Raw genomic sequence first — 21,130 nt, 5'->3', positions numbered from 1 at the left:
GACTTGAGAATTATGTCAAAACTGAGAAAGAGAGCAGAAATGACCTAACACCTAAGTAAAACTAGTGTTCTGTTAAACTATGTGAACAGGTGTGAGCTAAAGGGCTTTGGAAACCCCAGTCCAATCACCTCTACTCCACATGCCTGTCACTGATGCCAGGAATGCCATCTGTAGAAAATAAATTCCTTGAGTTGAGATCTTTATCCCTTGTTTAAAGGTGAGTATTCTCAAGAGGAAAAACCTAATTAAGGCAATAGCAATCATCAACTCCTTAGTATAAATTAGTATGCTAGTGTACTACTGCTGATGGAGCACTCAGCAGTGGGGTGGGAGGGCATGAGGAGACAGATACATAGCACAAAGCAATGTCTAGAAAATGCAGGCTTCTGGAAGAGGTCTTAGAAGCCAGGATCAGCCTGAAGATGCTGTGCTTGGAAATAAAGTGAAGGAGCTCCAATAACAACATGGATGGATTTATAATTCTCTACTTTATTGCCAACATACTAAGGAACCCATCTTCCACCTTTCATAAGAAATTGCGTATGCCTCACCTCTTCAGAAAATCTGTGTTGGCAAATCTATACTTAACCCTCTTGTGTTGTGATTCCAGGAAGACCGACAAGAGACAAGAGTTTAGGTACAGTGCCTGTGACCACCATGGGCCAAAATTAAAAATACGACCACAGCATTGAACTATTCCATTAAAAGCGATAATGATACAATAACACTCTGGTAATTCCTTCTGGATCCTGTCAGGCTAAAGCCAACTGGATCACAGAGGTTAGGGTTTAAATAGATGGCAGTACTCACTCGAAAGACCTTCTCCACTCTTGCAATGCTCTTCCCAAAAATGGTTCCAAGTTGGTCTCCAATTCCAGCCAATAAGAAACCAAACAGTGGAATTCCAAAGATGGCATATAAAATGCAAAAGATTTTGCCTCCTTCAGTGCTTGGAGCAATATTCCCATACCCTGGTGAGAAATATTAAAAAGAGAGAGGGAGAATGGTGAGACGCCAGAGAAATTACAGCACTGAACGAAAGAATCCAGACTTCTTAAAGGGCTTCTCCATTCCCCGCCCCTCTCCACTTCATGAGTTTTAGGAGCAGAACTTCATTTCCAAAGCTCTATAAAATTCAGAACATTGTTCCATTGCTTCTCTTCCTCCTCTCCCTGTAAATACTTTCAAAAGGATCCAGGTTTCCAGGATCTTATTGTGTTTCGTTAGATGACATTTTAGGAAATCTATGATCACCCAGAAATGCATTTCTGATGGGAACCCATTTCAGAAACATCAACCCATACAGCATCAACATACAACCCATTTCAGAAACATCAAATATCTAGGATGTGCCTGGTTTAGGGACGCTGAACACCTGAGAAGGGCTCAGCATTGCCTTTTTTAGATTTAAAAAGAGCTTCTCCCTTACAGCCTCATCCCATGGCCATCCCCTCCACCTGACAGGCTGTGGTTGTCCCCAGCATTTGCCTTCTTAGGGTGATGGGTGCTCCACATTAAGGAGGATGTGTGGTCTAGTACAAATTCAGAAAGGACCCATGGATCGTACAGCCCTACCCTGGGAAAACAGTAAAGAGTGGAGGAGGGAAGACTTTGTGCTCTTGCTCACACTGACAGTGATGGTTAGCTCTGCCCAGATCTCTTTTTCTTTTTCCTGGGAACTCCGTATCAACTGAGCCCTGCCTCTCCTCCCACCGACTTCCTTTTTTTTTTTTAACATCTTTATTGGAGTATAATTGCTTTACAATGGTGTGTTAGTTTCTGCTTTATAACAAAGTGTATCAGTTATACATATACATATATCCCCACATCTCTTCCCTCTTGCGTCTCCCTCCCTCCCAACCTCCCAATCCCACCCCTCTAGGTGGTCACAAAGCACCCAGCTGATCTCCCAGTGCTATGTGGCTGCTTCCCATTAGCTATCTATTTTACGTTTGGTAGTGTATATATGTCCATGACACTCTCTCACTTTGTCCCAGCTTACCCTTCCCCCTCCCCATATCCTCAAGTCCATTCTCTAGTAGGTCTGCGTCTTTATTCCTGTCCTGCCCCTAGGTTCTTCATGACATTTTTTTTTAATTTTTTAGATTCCATATATATGTGTTAGCATACGGTATTTGTTTTTCTCTTTCTGACTTACTTCACTCTGTATGACAGACTCTAGGTCCATCCACCTCACTACAAATAACTCAATTTTGTTTCTTTTTATGGCTGAGTAATAGTCCATTGTATATATGTGCCACACCTTCTTTATCCATTCGTCTGTCTATGGACACTTAGGTCGCTTCCATGTCCTGGCTATTGTAAATAGAGCTGCAATGAACATTGTGGTACATGACTCTTTTTGAATTATGGTTCTCTCAGGGTATATGCCCAGGAGTGGGATTGCTGGGTCGTATGGTAGTTCCATTTTTAGTTTTTTAAGGAACCTCCATACTGTTCTCCATAGTGGCTGTATCAATTTACATTCCCACCAACAGTGCAAGAGGGTTCCCTTTTCTCTACACCCTCTCCAGCATTTATTGTTTGTAGATTTTTTGATGATGGCCATCCTGACCAGTGTGAGATGATATCCCACCCACTTTTTGCACCAAGGATTATCATGTGCTAAATAAATGTTTGTTGGTGGAATGGATGTTTAAATACAAAAGAATCCTTTTATAGCCAGGCCTATTCATATGTTATGTCAAATAGTGCTTTGAAAACACCAACACCTGCATTCTCAAGAGTTCTGCAATTACGTAAGTAACTCATGTCTAGTGAGTATTCGGCTTACTCTGTATGACAGGAAGAAAGTGGTGCTGGAAGAAAGAGGCTTATAGCATTAGCACAAATTATACAGAGATGAGACTCTAAATTACTTGTTACTCACTTTCATGCCAATGAATCTTGCAATATTATGCCAACTAGTGTCTAGATAGTCACCTAACTATTCTCCCATATGGGGCAACTCATGTGGAGCCTATTTCTAAATCCATGCAAGAAGTGAGTTATTGGGCCCATGGCTTACTGGCATTTGGGGGATGCAACAGGGTAAAGATAATGTTGATGGTTGGTCCATCATTCATCCTCCTATAGACCTGGAGAACTCACTGCTGCTTTCTGCCTTTGGGTGATGAGTCACCTGGTTATTTTCCCTTTCAATTTTCCAGTCACAATCATTCAAACCTCTTATCACAAATCATCTAAATTATAGCTTCTGTTTCTTAAATGACTGTTCAGGTAAGCCTTCCTAATCTTGCATTTCTTTTACTCACCATGAATTTTGATTTAGTTGTGAAAAAAAAAAAAAGGCTCTCAGAACTTTTTTCAGGTGTTTTCAGAAACTTGGACAAAACCATTTTGTAAGCATTTCCCTCTAGAATAATCCAATTTACATTAAGATAGCCCTATTAAAAAAGGAATAAATGTGCCTATACAGCTCCACTTTATGCAGAGTTATGGTGACTCTTGGAAATATTCTGGTAATTTGTAGAAATATTTATCACTCTTGCTTGACTGTCTCATTATAATTGCCTGATTACTGTCAAGGAATATAGGTTTTCTTTTAGTCTGAATATCTCAGAAAGAAGCACACTGCAGACACAGGCAGACACGCTGAGGCTTTGAACCTGCTTAATAGGCCTCTTATTAGCTCTAACAGGGGCTGCGCCCCTTCTTCCAGCTTTTAGAGAGGATCTCTCCCACCACTTGGGGAAGGATTGTGCTCAGGGGACATTCCAGTGTCATTTTAGGAGCTTGAGAGAAAAGTGGGAAGATGAGGCTCAAATGTGATACCACCTCCTTCTAGCTGGTTGGCCTTAGGCTCGCTTCACCTCTCCAATCCTAGTATTAGAGGGGTTCAAGGACAACATGGGGAAAATCAGTGAACTGTAAAGTGCTATACCAATGCAAAGGGTTAGTAGTAGTACGACAATCAGCTCCTTACTTGTTCAGTGTTTCGCAGACTAGACACTAAAATAAAATTAGAGCAAAGTTTTGGGCACTCGTGAAGTAAAATTCCAATTGTAACAGGGAAGAGCCAAATCTGACTCCATGTTGGATCTGTTTCTTTTACTTTAACCTTTGCTTCCTGTTGCTTTTGTTCACTAAAAGGATAGCATCTGTACACAATGGCCTGCCTCAGGGAACCCTGCCCCTCTGCCTGAATGTTAAACCCAAGTGCCTTTGTTCAGGAAAACATCCAGACCCTGTCCACCTGTGGATGGCTGCAAGAAAGAAGAAATTAAAACATCCCCACCCTGAGGCTGGCCATTTCAGGGAACATTTGCAAGTCTTATAGCATTTTTATTTTACTTCCTCATCTCCTCCCCCTCTCTGTTCTATAAAAGAAACTGGTATCCAAACCCCGATAAGATGGTTTATTGGAGACACTAGTCTGCCATCTTCTCAGTCTGCCTTTCAGAACAAAGTCAAAGTCGTTATTCCTTGCCTCAACACCTCATCTCTGATTTATTGGCCTGTAGTGTGGCAAGCAGAGAGAGCTTGGACTTGATAACAAAATCAGTCTTTAAATATATTTCAGGCCATCACTTCACATCGGACATAAAGTAATTGCTGTTCTTGAGTAATGCTGTATTTTGTGTGTGTGTGTGTGTGTGTGTATCTGTGTCCCCTGCCTCTGATGAACTATATGGAAAGATGGTTCTCCAGTTTGACCCTCAACCCTGTTACTCTAAGAAAATTCCAGAAGTTACATTTTAGAGCTTTGCTCTAAACAGGAGGCAACAAGAGGGCCACATTCCTGGATTTTTGCCTCTATTTGTACTGGGTCTGCTAGACTTCCCTGCCCTCCTTCCAGAAGGCTTGATAGAACTTTGAAGTAAGGTATAACAGCGGCTCTAGAACTCGAGACTGCAGGGATACCTGTTCTGATTCTTCCACTTACTAACTCTCAGATCTTGGGCAATTTACCTTTCTGCCTCACTTTCCGTGACTGAATGATGGAGCTATTAATAGCACCTACCTTATAGCTTAAAGAGTTACATGTGAAGCATGAGTAACATGTGGAGATTAAATACATGTGAAGCATGATGCAAAGAATAAGCCCTCAGTAAGGATCCACAATTATCATCTTGCCCCAGGTTTTCTGTGGGAAGGAATCGTTTCTAAGCTACGTGTCTCCAGGAAAATTAAGCCCCAGGAGAAAACAGGGTTGGTTCCTGTTTTCCCTCCGGAAACTCCACTGTTCTCCTATAGCACCAGGACAAAGGACAAAATGCCTGTGCCCCAGGCTGGGCTGACTCAATGGCTTGGGTGGGCCCACAGCTGGCTTTGGGGTGTAGGTATGCATGGGGCAGCAAAGGCTGGGAAGTGAGAGGCAGCTGGTCAGGAAGAACTAGCCCAGGGCATTAGAACTGGATTTCATAAAGCAGAAGTCCCAGGAGCTCCTCCACCAACTGGCTTCTGGTGACTTTTGGCAGGAGATGACCAGCCCAGAGAGAACATTCTGTGGTGAACAAGAAGGACCAAGGCAGTGCTTAGCTCTGGTCACCCCTGGCTAGAAAACAGCCCAAGCCCTTTCCAAAGAGAAAGCTGATGTTTCAAGAGGACTCAGGCCTGAGTAGTGCACATGAAACTCTTCCGTTTGCTGTTTACATGCCAAAGTCAAATCTTGGGCAAACCATGTGCTATTCAGCTCTGGTATCTGGTTTACAGTACATGTTCTCAAAGCCTACTGTCTGTGCATTTATGGGCGTGCGGCCTGTGCAGTCACATGGAGCCCCACACTTAGAAGGACCCATGCTTGGTTTAATGCTCTGCCCTTGCCATTTTGTCCTTCTTAATCTTTTTTTTTTAGCAAAAGACTGAATTTTCATTTTGCACTGGGCCTTGGGCCTTATGTAGCTGGTCCTGGTGAATAAAGCTAGGCTCCATGGCTTACCGACCTTGAGATACTGAACAAGCTACTTGACATCCCTGGGTCTCAGTCTTCTCGTTAGTAAAATAAGGCAAATAAGAGTACCTACCTCACGCAGTTAACGTGAAACTAAGTGAGATAACGTATGTGGAGCACAGTTCCTGGCACCTAGTAAGCACCGAGTAAGTGTTAGCCGCAGTGACAGCTATTCCCAAAGCCATGGGCTAAACATCCAATCCAAGTGCTAGGCAGGTAGAAATAGCTGCCTCGGTACCTTGGCAAGTACAGTTCTTAACTGAGGCCACCAGGCAAGGAACACAGTTACTGACTACCATCTGGGACCTGATGAGGGGCTCTCTAGGATACGGGTAGAGCCAAGTGACTTAATCCAAAAATGCCTCAAATGCAGAATTCCCTGGCAGTCCAGCAGTTATGACTCTGCACTTCCACTGCAGGGGGCATGGGTTCCATCCCTGATCGGAGAAATAAGATCCCACATGCCACGCAGTGTGGCCAAGACAAAAAAAAAAAAAAAAGTGCCTCCAAGACGAAATCTAATTGCATTCCATAGCTGTTGGTGAGAACTCAATCATTTCCTGCCCTTCCACAAGTGATGGTTTGTGGGAAAGAATCTGCACACAGGAGTATCATTCCTCCAGCTTAGAAAAACTACGTGCTGGAGACCCACCAGCAGAGTCAACAACTGAGGCAGGTGGGACCTTCTCACATCAGAATTAGTTACTGAGAAAGGGAACAGGGTGCACAAGGACCTCAACAAAGACAGCAGTCTAGTCTTCTGGCATGGCTCCTGGTTGGGAGAAGAGCCTGAGTGTTCTCCCTTTTGCCATACACTTGTAGATCTTTCTGTATATCTGAGCACAAGAAAAACTTATTTAAAAAAAAAAGATGCTTTGATATTTTCATATAAAAGGGACCTCTGATACTGAGTAATAGCACTGCTTTTCAGGAAAAGACTATTATTCCTAAGATCTCTCTAACACATTCTAAATAATGAGCACATTTTTTTGTGTCTGAATAGTACATAGTACATAGTACTCAAGAGAGTCTTTCTGGAGAGCAATTTGGCATCCTTTAAAAGGTCCAGGCCCTTTGACACAGCAAGCCCTGGGGGATCTTTCCAAGGAAACAGCCAGAGATGAAGATCGCCATTCATGAACAAAGATTTTCATTGTGATGTTCCACTATCACATAAGTAAAAACTGAGTAAGACTCCAACAACATGTGATGACAGCATTGATAGTAGAGCCAATGGAACCCATCAAAGCTTATGTTTTTCAAAGAACCTTAGTAATATGGGAAAATGTTTACCGAATTATGTCACACATTATGCGAAACCAAGCAAGCATGCTAATGTATGCTTATTTCACAAATAATGAAAACGTTCCTCAGCTCCAGCTGCTCTACTGCCTGTGTCCTAAATGATGGAAAATTTCTCAGCAAGAACGGGAAGAATTAGCAGGCTCTGAGTTTTCTTATAAGCCTTGCTACCACTTGTGATGAATGAATTTACCACTAAATAACTGGGGAAAAAACCTTATTTCCTCACTTCATTATTCTTACTAACATTGTACTTATGTTTACTTTAGAATTCTCTATGGTATGACTCTCTAAAGACCCTCCGCCCTGGAGCCAAAATTTAGCCAGCTAAATGGTGTTCAACTCACAACACATTATTTTTCAATTAAGACAAAGTAAAAGAAAATAGCATTTTCTCCATTGAATAGTAAAGGACCCAATCTCTAACATTAACACTGAGCCATGATACTGAAGTGGCCTTGTGGTTTGGGTTGGGTTTTATTTTTGTTTGTTTTTGCTTTACGCTTGTTTTGTAGTAGTTTCCTGTTCAGCCTCCACCTTCTTTCATATTTTGGGAAAGGTCTCTGTCCTTTGCCCAGATATGACACAGTGTCCTGCCTCTCACTATAGAGGCAACAGCATCCCAGGTTGCCAGGACACCAGCATATGAACTTAGGGGCTTACCTAATAGGAAGCTCTAAGACTTTAAATCAAGAGCAAGTAGCCCAAAGAAGGTGGGAGATGGCAGCTGCAGTGGCCAGCAGGGTCAGGCACTGGCTATGAGGTCAGAGGATACTTACTGGCCCTCTGTGATCTCTGAGCCATAAGTGTGCATTGGTTAGAATTTTTCAGTCTTAGGCATGATAAAACCCAATGCACACTCACTTAAGAAAAAAGAGAAATGTACAGACCCCAGTAAATAGCAGGATATTTAACATTTATTTCTTAATTCTTCATGGGTAGCTTCATTCCAAGCTCAAAGGATGCAAGATGGACCCTGCTTGTCACTCCTCTTTTGTTACTCTGCTTCTTTACTGTTAGCTGAATTCTAGGCAGAAAAACCCTCAAGGGATGAAAATGAATGGTAGGATCCCAGGCTTATCCTTTTCCCAATTTACATCCAGTAAGAAAGAGAAGTCACTTCCTCCAAAACTCAAGCAAAAGCCCAGGAATTGACTTGCTTATCGGCCTAATCCAGATCTCATGTCTGTCTCTGAACTCAGGGCTGTGGCCACGCACATGCAAGGCACTGGATTTCTTTTTTTTATGGTTCTAATCTAATGTTAACTCACATTTTCTAATTTAAGTATAGTTGATTTATAATATTGTGCTAATTTCTGCTGTACAGCAAAGTGATTCAGTTATATATATATATATATATATATATATATACACATACACACACATTCTTTTTGTTATATTCTTTTCCATTATTGTTTGTCATAGGATATTGAATATAGTTCCCTATGCTATACAGAAGGACCTTGTTGCTTAACCATTCTGTATGTAATAGCTTGTATCTTCTAACCCCAAATATCCAGTCCATCCCTGCCCCACCCCCTTCCCCCTTGGCAACAAGTCTGTTCTCTATGTCTGTGAGTCTGTTTCTGTTTTGTAGAAAGGTTCATATGTGTCATGTATTAGATTCCACATGTAAGTGACTTCATATGGTATTTGTCCTTCTGTTTCAGACCTACTTCGCTTAGTATGACAATCTCTAGGTCCATCCATGTTGCTGCATTATTTCATACTTTTTTATTGTTGAGTAGTATTCTGTTGTATATATGTACCATCCATTCATCTGGCAGTGGACAGTTAGGTTGCTTCCATGTCTTGGTTATTGTAAACAAAAGGCACTGGATTTCTTAGTCTAGACAAGATGATTCTTCCCCTGTGGCCTGGGGGCCAAGTGTGGGGAAGGGGACCATTAGGGAAATGGTTATCTGGACAAGAGTGAGTAAGTGAATGGGTGCCAAGCAGCAGAAACTGAGTCATTTGCACAAACTCAAAGATTCCAGTATAAGCACATTAAAAAGGGCAGAAGATGTTACACATCAAATGTTCCTCATTAGGCAGATGGAACCACCATTCCTCAGTTACATAATGTCATGTGGGTCAATGAACACAGTTGTTCAATAAACCAAGCCTTTGGGATCTTAATGAGTTAACACGATAAATGGGTGCGCATCCCAATGTAGCTATAGTGTTTTTCAGTGCATCATATAGGCCACTGATTTAGCCATTTTATAAAAATAAGAATATTAGAATTTTCTATTTTGTTTAATATACACTAATGTCTCATGGGTCCAATACTGGGCACTGGAGTGCACTTTCCACTTCTTGAAGTGGCCTAGACTTTCTCAATTTCAATTATTTTACTATAAATCCCCCTAAAACACATGACACATTTCCCCATCTTAATAACCAGACCGTTGAACACAATCTAACCTGACATTGGTCTTCTCTGATCTACTATGGTGATGCCCTTGGGGGATGTTGAGGTGTATAGCACTTTTTGCCATTACACCAAATGGTGCCATATCATCCTGCTTCCTTTGTTGGATGCTGTGGGATTGAGGACAAATATGACCAATCTGGTCTGGAGTGTCTGAAAGGTTTCTAGGCCCTAGACTCACTAGTGTAATGCACACCTCTACTACTTCTAACAGTTGATCTTAATGTATTTGCAGATTTGCAAGCGTGAACCTAGTACATCACATGATTAAGAGGCTTTCAAAAAAGGAATGACAATCCTCTCTCACTCTAGTTTTCTTACTGCACATAACTTTCTTGATTGCACCGATGTAAAAATAACACAGGTCCTAAAGAGGAGGTCTATAACCATAAACAAAAACCTGTGCCTCTAAACAACGCTTAGCTTCTGAAACTTGTGCCAATAGGAAGTCAATCATCAAAGCTGCATCCCCCAAAAAGGCATACTCTCCAACACCAAAAAGTAAGGGAGAGGGCTTCCCTGGTAGCGCAGTGATTGACAGTCCGCCTGCTGATGCAGGGGATACGGGTTCGTGCCCCGGTCCGGGAAGATCCCACATGCCGCAGAGCGGCTGGGCCCGTGAGCCATGGCCGCTGAGCCTGCGGGTCCAGAGCCTGTGCTCCACAACGGGAGAGGCCACAACAGTAAGAGGTCTGCGTACCGCAAAAAAAAATAAAATAAAATAAGGGAGAGGGAAAAACTTCCCAGAAGGCAAAGCTGGGCCTCAGAGAGCTATGAGATTTGAGAGATTTGAGCTATGAAAGAGATTTCCTCCCAAAGAGTATAAACAAATGTTAATGAAGGAATCCTCCCACTTCAAGGGCAGAAGAGCCTCCCACTGTCTGTCCGGCATTGCTGTGAACCGGGTGACTGTTGTGTGTCTCCCATTCTTCTGAATGAGAATTTTTATTGTAGTGTGACTTCACTACTTCGCTAGTAAATGAGGGCAGATAACTCTCAAACTCATTTTCAGCAGAGCTGGGAGAGGGGTGCAATCTACAGATTCCACCATATATGTAAGGACTACCAAAAGAAGATGAGATTGCACAGAAGCAATAGGGGAAAATAATACAGAGAAGAAGTACAGAGAATGATGAGAGGGTCCATAGGTGGCAAATCTCAGAAAGTGCCAGCAAAAATCCAGTTATGAAAGTGAGCGTCTCACCTTGAACTTCAAAAAAGATACCCCTATATGTACCAAGTATGGAATGTTGGGTGAAGGGGGAGAGCAGCAGAAGCTCCCCTAAACTTGATCTGATCCAGAAAAACAGAAAATGCAGAGCTATACAGAGAATAACACAGATGGGCCATATTTGCAGGAAGCACTCTGTCTCTCTGACAACAGGAAAGAGGAGAGTCTTGGCATGCGCTACCAGAAAGGTTACCTGCTTCTCCCTGCTCTCCTCTCCCCAGCCCATGGAAATGTTCAGCAGAGAGCTGGTCCAGGAATATCCAGTTCTTTTGGCATCAAGTATGTGAAAAAGAAACTGGCCCAGGGACTTCCCTGGTGGCGCAGTGGTTAAGAATTTGCCTGCCAATGCAGGGGACATGGGTTTGAGCTCTGGTCTGGGAAGATCTCACATGCCACGGAGCAACTAAGCCTGTGCGCCACAACTACTGAGCCTGCACTCTAGAGCCCACAAACCACAACCATTGAGCCTGAACACCACAACTAATGAAGCTCATGCACCTAGAGCCCGTGCTCCGCAACAAGAGAAGACACCGCAATGAGAAGTCCATGCACCACAACGAAGAGTAGCACCTGCTCGCCATAACTAGAGAAGGACCACACACAGCAATGAAGACCCAACACAGCCGAAAAAATAATAAAAAATAAAAAAGAAACTGGCCCAGCATAAATATAAAGCTTCCATTTTTTAAAAATGTGAAAGAGCAGCAAAACTTACCAGTGAATGTGAGACACTCAGCAGAAAAATGTTGCCCCAACCAGACGAAAATTGTAAACAACTATGAAGTAATCACCTCTAAGAATCATCACAGAGAAACCACAAAGATGCAAGAAATCAGGGAGGAAATGGTGAGATAACAAGTGCAGATGAAATGTGAGCTGAGCTAATAGAATGCAGGGAAAAAGTAGGAAAGAAAAAAGTCCCCTAATGATCATAAAAATGAAAACAAAATTGGAAGAAGCACATGGCAGAGTAGGCACTGTGAAAAAACAAACAAAAAAAGAAGATAATACTAACAAGTTGAAAACCAAATTTTAAAGATAAAGAGGAGTAGAGGGAAAACACTAGACATAGAAGACAAGCAAAGAAGTGATGATAGATGTATAACTGGAATCCCCAAAGAACAGGACCAAAATCATACAGCAGAGAAAATGTTTAAAAATAGCAATCAAGAAAACTTTCTGAAATAAAAGGGACAAAACCTGGTAGTGTTATCAGATGAAAGATAAAGAAATAATCTTTTGAGTAGCTGAGCAAAAAGATCAAGTCACTTATAAAAGGGAAAAAATTGTCTGGCATCAGATTTCTCCACAGCAACATAAGCATTGGGAGAAAGTGGAGAAGCAACAAGATCCTTAAAAAAGAACATGTGAGTCAAGGGTTTCATTTCCAGCCAAACTGCCCTTCAAGTATAAGGCTACCATTTTGAACAACACAAGAACCCAGGGAATATTGCTCCCTGGAGCCAATCTTAAGGCAACTACCTGAAGAAGAGTTTCAGTCAAGCAAGTGATGGTGACAAAAACTATAGCAAAACCATGATGAAAACCAGGGCTAGAGATGAACACCGGCAATACTTAACTGTAGAACTATGACTAAAACAAATGGGAGTACCCAGGTAGCAGAACAGAATAGCAGAATGTGAAATATACACCCTGATGTTACAGAATGATACAATGAGTAACAATTGATAGTGGAAGAAGAAAAGAACTTGAGATGCTGAGTAAGTCCCCTGACTGCATTATATATAATAGCTGAGAGCCAAGAGTTATTAAAGTGGGCAAATCTTCTAAAAGAAGCCTAAGCATATTTAATAATGTAAAAGTAAACATTAAAAGGATGGTGTCAACTAAAATTGTGTGGTGGAGAAAGAGAAGAGATATCACCCATAATAAGGAACTAATAGATACTACTTAACGAATAGAACACTAAGATTATTATATGCGATTATAATCATAAAGTTAACCCCTATGACAATCGTTTAATCCCTATGGCAAAAATACAAAACTCCCCAAGTATAAGAAAAAAGACACACACAAAAATTGACAAAAGACAAAAATTGGTGCAGGAAGGAAGTAATCATAGCTCACCTTATGATCAACTGTGAAGAGGAGCATTTACCTAGCAAAATAATGCAACTATTCACATTCACTTTTTTTTTTTTGCTTTATAACAAATTTAATCAGTTATACATATACATATGTTCCCATATCCCCTCCCTTTTGCGTTTGATCTAATTAAACTATACTGGAAAGGAAAGAGGACGGGAAGAGAGCCCTTCTACAGTGGGGCGGGGAGGAAAAAGAGAACTAATTCCTCATCTTCCACAACGGGAAGTCAAGAAATCATCTCTAAAATAAAATTCAGGAAGTGTAATACCAATGTGACATTGAAAGACATGGAGATGAATATCAAAATAATCATGCAAAAGAAATGAAAGGGGTTGCCCCAGGGGAGGTGAAAAAATAGGAGAGGGGCAGAGACTGCTGTTTTACATAACAAACTTTGTAGAACACAGTTTGGCTGTTTAATGTATAACTTCAATAAAAAGTACACTTTTAAAAAAAGAATTTGAGCTCATCTGAGCAATCAGAGTTCAACTGATCATTCAGAGGTTCATTTCTTACCCTAACCTTTCCATGAGATCCTTTCAAAGGAAAGTTTCCCTAGTCTTTCATTCTGAAAAATGAAATTCTTCATTCTGCTCTGCCTTTTATTGAAAACCACCACACAAGTACTGCATTAATCTGACAGTGTTTCATCAGCCTCCTTTGAACCTCCGGCTGCCATGCATTCTATGAGGACAAAATGTTGATTTCAGTGCCATTACTCAGGAGGGCCTGCAGAGGAAAAGATACTTGCAAATACATTGATACCTATGGTGGTGATGACAGTTCCAGCAAAGAAAAAGGCACTTCCGAGGTCCCAGTGACTGCTGTTGTTAGAAGAGTTTCCTATGGGGCTTACTCCTGCGTTGTCAGCGTCAAGAGCATGCTGCAAGGAAAGTGAGAAAGCATGAGGTTCAGTGAAAAAGCTTACCAAGGGGCTTCCCTGGTGGCGCAGTGGTTAAGGATTGCCTGCCAATAAATCCAGGAAGGTCTCACATGCTGCGGAGCAACTAAGCCCATGCGCCACAACTACTGAGCCCGCGTGCTGCAACTACTGAAGCCCACGTGCCTAGAGCCCGTGCTCTGCAACAAGAGAAGCCACCGCAATGAGAAGCCCACACACTGCAACGCAGAGTAGCCCCCGCTCGCCACAACAAGAGAAAGCCTGTGTACAGCAACAAAGACCCAAGGCAGCCAAAAAGAATAAATAAATAAAATAAATACGTTTTTAAGAAAAGATTTCTTTAAAAACTAATAAGAAATGAGTGAACCAACTAAAGTAATAAATGTCGGCACATGATCTTCCCAAAAGTGTGAGAAGAAAGCAATTTAAAGTAAGTTTATAAAAAAAAAAAAGGTTACTAAGATTTCCTTGCTCAAGAACCTACAATGATCTATAAAGGACTGGTTATGTGGATGAGGGTACAGTCATAAAATGAAATACTATTGTTACAGAGAAAAGCACAGGCCCAAATGGCACCACTTGTGCTAAAGTCCATAGTATCAAACCTGCACTTAATACCTGACTTTATTGCAGTTGCGACCTTCCCCAGAAATGTAATCTTTTTTTAATATTTATTCATTTCTTTTAGTGAAGTATAGTTGATTTACAATATTGTGTTAGTTTCAGGTATACAGCAAAGTGATTTAGTTATTATTTTTCAGATTATATTCCATTATAGGTTATTACAAGATACTGAATATAGTTCCCTATATTCCCTAAATCCTTGTGTTTATCTATTTTATGTATAGTAGTTTGTATCTGTTGATCCCATACTCCTAATTTGTCCCTCCCTCCCTCTCTCTCCCCTTTGGTAACCGTAAGTTTGTGTTCTGTGTCTGTGAGTCTATTTCTGTCTTGTATATAGACTCATTTGTATTATCTTTAGATTCCACATATAAATGATATCATGTAGTATTTGTCTTTCTCTGCCTGAGTTACCTCGCTAAATATTATATTTTCTAGGTCTATCCAGAAATGTAATCTTAATCAACCAGTCTGGAATTTTCTGGTCAGCACCAATGAGGCAGCCTGTCTCATGGACCTGCTTCCTCCCCCAGAGGAAAAGAGGCAATGTGCATGATAAAACCCCTGCTATTCCTTCCCCCTCTACCCCCAAAGAAGATGTCCTGACCTAAAAAATAATCCTTTCTTTTCTTTGGATAATAGCTCCTTTGCCCCACTCTCTTCCTATAAAAACCTTCCATTTTGTGCAACCCCTGGGAGGACCCCTCTAGCTGCTAGATGGGATGGTGCCTGATTCATAAATCATTGAGTAAAGCCCATTAGATCTTCAAATCTACTCGGTTGAATTTTGGTTTTTGTTTTAATTTTTTGGCTTCGCCATGTGGCACGTGGGATCTTAGTTCCCCGACCAGGGATGGAACCCACGCCCCCTGCAGTGGAAGCGCCAAGTCTTAACCACTGGATCACCAGGGAAGTCCCTGAATTTTGTTTTTTAACACTATACATCCACTTGTTAAAATTAGTTTTAAATTGGGGGGAAAAATCCATATATAGTATGTTGCCATTTATGTAAAATTTGCAGGCATAGGATTTACCCAATCCTGGCAGAAGTTATGCAAAACGCATACATCTTGTTGTGCATATACATAGAAAGATGTCTAAAAGGACTGGCACCCAAAGTGGTCACTCCCGGGAGGCAGGGTTTCAGCTCTTTTTCACTCTCTTTTTCTGTTTTGTTGGAATGTTTTACACTGAGCTTGTTTCAGGAGTTAAGAGCTTGGCTCCTAGGTCAGACTGTCATGGTTCTGCTCATTCATCACCTCAGACCCTTGGGCAAGTTATTTTAACCTCTCTAAGCCCAAATTTCCTCATTTGCAAACTGGGGATAACAATGCCTTCCCCAAACAGAGTCGTTGTGAGGATTAAATGAGATGATTCATGTAATACGCATAGCCCAATGCCCAGCACTGTGTCAGGGTTTAACAAATAGTTGACAGTTTTGTGACTGTCATTTCACTGTCCCCCAACAAACACACACACACACACATACACACACGGCTCCTTTTAAAAATAAACAACAATGACTCCTCACTGGCTACCGGATTTGGAGTTCCATACACCTTAAAATTCCCAGTGACTTGGCCACATTGATGCTGCAACATCATCTCACGCTATACTATAAAAGCCTCCAGCCCCGGGCAGGAAACTCTATGAGACATCCCCTCATACTTCTGGAATTTTGCTTTGCCCTCCCACAAAGGTGCCCACGCTTCAGGGTCTAATCTGGGCCCCATTTCTTCCAGGAGGTTCAGTTTGTACCTTGTAGCCTCCACAAAATGCCCCCGTCCAAGGACTTACGCTTCTGCACCCATACATTTAACGGGCTTTTGATCACACACTCCCTTGCTGGAAATCCTTCCCTACTCTCAGCATGCACAGAATAAGGTGGAAAGTTCCTCAGCAGCCCTTCCTGAGCTCACCCTGCCAAACTCCTTCAGGCCAGGGAAGAGGGTAGGAAGAGATTTCAATCAGGTGAGCTGTGGTGAGGAAGGTAGGGGCTTCAGACGGAGGTGACAGAAATATGAGCTACTTCTAGAGTCTCCATTCCCTGGACAAAACTGTAATAACCCCATGTGAGTTTTGCCAGACACAATTAAATATTGCAATGGGATTATATTCATCCTAAATAATGCCCATAAAGCTCTGTTAAAACAAGCAGACAGTGGTTGCCATAAATTAGATTACAAATGAAAAAGTCAATCATTGTTAGTAACATTTTGCCTTCATTGATCTGAGATATTCCAAACTCTTTAGACCATGGATCAACCCTTTTCCAGAAAAGGTCGGACAGTAATTGTGGGTCACATATGGTTTCTGTTGCAAACCCCCTAGACAACTTACTGGACAAAAGAAAAAGTCTCTTTTCTTTAAGTCTTTAGTTTATTCTTTCCTGCCTCTAAGAACATGAAATATTATACTGGCCACTGTTTCTAACATAAACCCTGGCACCCCAGAATTTAAAATCCAGCGGCATGGGATGTGTCTTTGCCTGTGGTTTAAATCGGCCTAATCATCTACAAGGATCACTTATTCATCATGGGCTATGCAATTCTCTGCTTTAGAGAAAAGACAGATGCCAAGTCCTTTCTGCTGGTAAAATATCCATTGTCACTACACTTTGAGCGCCATCAGACCAAGCCACAGGCCTTAACTAGTGTTTATAGCCTCATAGTCTATTCAGCTCTGATGGGACCACCTGGAAATAATACCTCAGGGACAGTTCCAGGCCCCAGTCGCTTAGGTAGCCACAGATCACACCATCAATACCTAATATTTACAACTTCTATGAAGCTGCAAAAAGAGTTTGGGTTCAATCAGGTCCCACTGTGCTGAGAATTACACATAAATATCCTAAGCAGACCAAGTGCTGCGTATAAAAGTACAGATTTGCAGTAAAGACAGGCAGGGATAATTACTTGCTTCATCAAAAAGTCCAACGTAAGATTCCTTTTCAAGTTTCTTTTCTTTGAATTATGCAATTTATAAATATTTAATGTTTACATATGTAACCCTGAAGGAAAGTGTCTATCAGTTGAAAGGAAAGGAAATTAACATTTGTTGAGTGTCTACATTGAGGCAGGTGTTTTAGAAGTGTTCTTCCATTTTATCCCTTCCACAACTTGTGTGTTATTCAATTTTATCCTTTCTACAACTTGCAAGAACTTACGGAATATTATCGCTCTTTTGAGATAAGGAAACAGGCTCAGGAAAGTTAAGTAACTTGCCCGAGGTCACACAGCCAGGAAGTGGAGAAGCCAGAATTCAAGTCTTGACTGGCCCAAAGCCACGGTTTTGCCCTTTCCTCTGCATGTGGTACCCAGAACACACTCATCCTCCCCCACCCTGTGCTCACCTCCAGACAGAGATGAGGGAGAAGTCTTGTCATCGTCCAAGAATTTAGACAGAAGGGACCTCACAAGCGATCATTTCTAATTAGACTACTTCCTTGAACATGTCAATGGGGGCACCAAACTTTATTTGGCTGCTGGAGCTGGTGAGAGCTTAATAGCTCAGCATTAAATTTTAAATTAAAAATAAATAAATAAAAATGGAGAAAGGTTGATTTTATAGCCTGAAAGGGAGGGAACAGAGAAAACAGAGAGAAAGCCCCGAAAAAAGGAGGAAGAGAGGAAAGCAAAGGAGACAAAGTGTCAGTTGAGCTCAGTTACAGCAATGCCCAAGACTTCTGAAAAGCAGGTCCATCTAGTACCCAATTTTAACTTGCTTCATATGTGTGATATAAATTCCTCTCTCGCTCCCCCAAATCTTCAGTAAAGTGGGCTATACAAGCAAAGGCCCTGGGGAAGTGGTTTTAAATATAAGGATTGTTATGGGCATTGTGGGCCAGAATGTGATTTAAAACCAGAAGTAAGAAGGAGAAAAATAAGACCTCTCACAAGTCACCAACCTCTTGGTAAGACTTTAGAGGAACCCCAACCCCAGGAATGAGGTTTGATTCTATCTAGATCATATACATCAGAAAGACTCCAGCAAACAAGCAGAATTAAAATGAATTAACAAACTCAGGTTACGTACCTACAGGGCAAACCCAGTATAAACGGACTGTTATCACTTGAAACAATAGCATCATTTTTAACTCAATAGTTCTGAATGAATTCTAACATTATTAATTTTATAAAGTATTTTCTAATAATCTTAACTGTTTGAACCCAAGTAAAGCCTTTTAAAATTAAATGCATTTGCTTTTAAGTTTGTTTGTTTTTCTTTCTCTCCATTCAGGCTGCAAAAGTGAAGATAAGCCAGTCCATTAGAAGTGTCCAAGCACGTAGATAATGAAATGACGAAACTGAGCCATGTACAGTCTGGCTTAAAGGATCAGTTATAGGGTAGAGGTTCAACCAACATCAGCATCATTTTAAGCCACAATCTCAGACTTAATGAGCATCACGTGTTCAGTTACACGATTAACCACTACCAAGTTCAGAGACGTCTTCTGAGGATCAAAAAGAAAAAAATTAAACTACATGTGATGTGAAAGTTTCAAGCTTCAGGAAAAACATACTATAGATAAGAGGGTCCCATTTGAAAATTTAATTCCACCCCTTTTTGAATTTCCTTTTTAGCCTGTCAGTTAGAACTTCCAGTTCCTACCCAGTAAACGATTCATAAATGAATGTTTCAATCAATAAGAAATGAGTGGGGCTTCCCTGGTGGTGCAGTGGTTAAGAATCCTCCTGCCAATGCAGGGGACACGGGTTGGAGCCCTGGTCCGGGAAGATCCCACATGCCGCAGAGCAACTAAGCCCATGAGCCACAACTACTGAGCCTGCGCTCTAGAGCCCGCGAGCCACAACTACTGAGCCTGAGTTCTGCAACTTCTGAAGCCTGTGCACCTAGAGCCCGTGCTCCGCAACAAGAGAAGCCACCGCAAGGAGAAGCCCGCGCACCACAAAGAAAAGTAGCCCCTGCTCACCGCAGCTAGAGAAAAGCCCACACGCAGCAATGAAGACCCAACACAGCCAAAATAAATAAATAAATAAATAAATAAACACATTAAAAAAAAAAGATTGCTTGAAAAAAATAAGAAATGAGTGAACAAATGAAAGTAATAAATGTAGGCACATGATCTTCCCAGAGGTGTGAGAGGAAAGCAATTTATTTCTTTGTAATACAGACAAACATAAGAAAGTAGTCCAACACAAAGAAATATAATGATTGTCCTATTTTTTAAAAAATAAAGAACGAGGAGGAAGAGTTGGTGACAGTGGTAAGATCTAAAAGAATCTGTTTCTAACTTACTTACAAAACAGAAACAGAATCACAGATCTCGAAATCAAACTTATGGTTACCAAAGGGGAAACGTAGCGGGAAGAGATAAATGAGGAGATTGGGATTAACGTATACACACTGCTATATATAAAATAGAAAACTAACAAGGACCTACTGTATAGCACAGAGAACTATATTTGACATTCTGTAATAACCGATATGGGAAAAGAATCTGAAAAAATGGAGATATATATATATGTATATATATCTGATTCACTTCGCTGTACCCCTGAAACCAACACAACATTGTAAATCAACTATACTCCAATAAAAATAAATTTAAACATCTGCTTCTCACAGAGAGTAGAATGGAGATTGCCAGGGGCTAGAGGGTGGGGAGGGCAGATATTGGTCAAAGGGTACAAACTTCCAGTTATAAGATGAATACGTTCTGGGGATCTAACGTATAGCATGGTGATTTCAGTTAATAATACTGTATTATATACTTGAAGTTACTGAGAGAATAAATCTTAGATGTTCTCCCCACAAAAAAGAAATGGTAATTCTACGACATGATGGAGATGTTAGCTAATGCTATGCTGGTCATCATTTTGTAATAAATAAGTATATCAAATCAATACGTTGTACACCTTAAACTTCCCCAATGTTATATGTCAATGATATCTCAATAAAACTGGAAAATAAATAAATAAAAGAATCTCTTTTCTTCCTGCTTCCTCTATCCTCCTTCCTCGCCTGCATTAGGACCACCAGAAAGGTATAACAGAGAAACTGCAGCCTCTCCCAAAATGAGAAAGGGATAAAGAGCCCTCGAAACCGCCCCCCCCCCACCGCCCACCGAATTCCCCTGGTGCTGTCATCCCATGAGGCAATGCTGGGTTGCATAAATCACTGTTCCGGGCAGCACAAGATACCATCATGAGTGTTATCGCTACTCTGGGATGAATGACGGCTCACAGGGGACCACTAACTGTCTGTGGCTTTTCTCCTATGATCTGTGTACTTGGTGAGACAATCTGTTTCTCTGCTTCCTCATATGGCACCAAAAAGGAAGACAAACAAAGGTGGAGAGGTGATCACTCAGCTTGTCTGAGATTGAAGAATGCAGCCGATTGGCACCATATACACAGACGCTAATAACCATGGCGATGGTTTGATTTACTGTCCAAACCAGGACACTTGCAGAGGGAAAAGGGCCTTGCGCACGATTATGCTTGGACTGCAGGACAGGCATAAGACAGGACGTATGATCCTTTTACTAACAGCTCACACTACGGGGACAAAAGGAAATGACCTCATCTGAGGGCACAACGGTGGCTCTAGGTCTACAACATTCTTAATCTTGAGAGGGCACAGTCAGCAAAA

The 21,130-nt window shown here is 41.4% G+C and overlaps 1 protein-coding gene across 1 annotated transcript in view; it reads right to left on the bottom strand.

Moving 5' to 3' along the window:
- The window catches only part of KCNK10 (potassium two pore domain channel subfamily K member 10), a 145,963-nt gene that overhangs the window by 42,781 nt on the left and 82,052 nt on the right, over window positions 1–21,130 (bottom strand). The window contains exons 3-4 of the mRNA XM_060097960.1: window positions 13,756–13,873; window positions 811–971 (exon numbers count right to left, since the gene is read on the bottom strand). Coding sequence (XP_059953943.1) covers window positions 811–971; window positions 13,756–13,873 — 279 coding nt within the window. The remainder of the gene's footprint in view (window positions 1–810; window positions 972–13,755; window positions 13,874–21,130) is intronic.

The sequence above is a fragment of the Mesoplodon densirostris genome, chromosome 4 (genome assembly GCF_025265405.1).
Source record: "Mesoplodon densirostris isolate mMesDen1 chromosome 4, mMesDen1 primary haplotype, whole genome shotgun sequence".
Classification (NCBI taxonomy): domain Eukaryota; kingdom Metazoa; phylum Chordata; class Mammalia; order Artiodactyla; family Ziphiidae; genus Mesoplodon; species Mesoplodon densirostris.
This window is presented reverse-complemented; position numbering and strand designations above follow the sequence as displayed.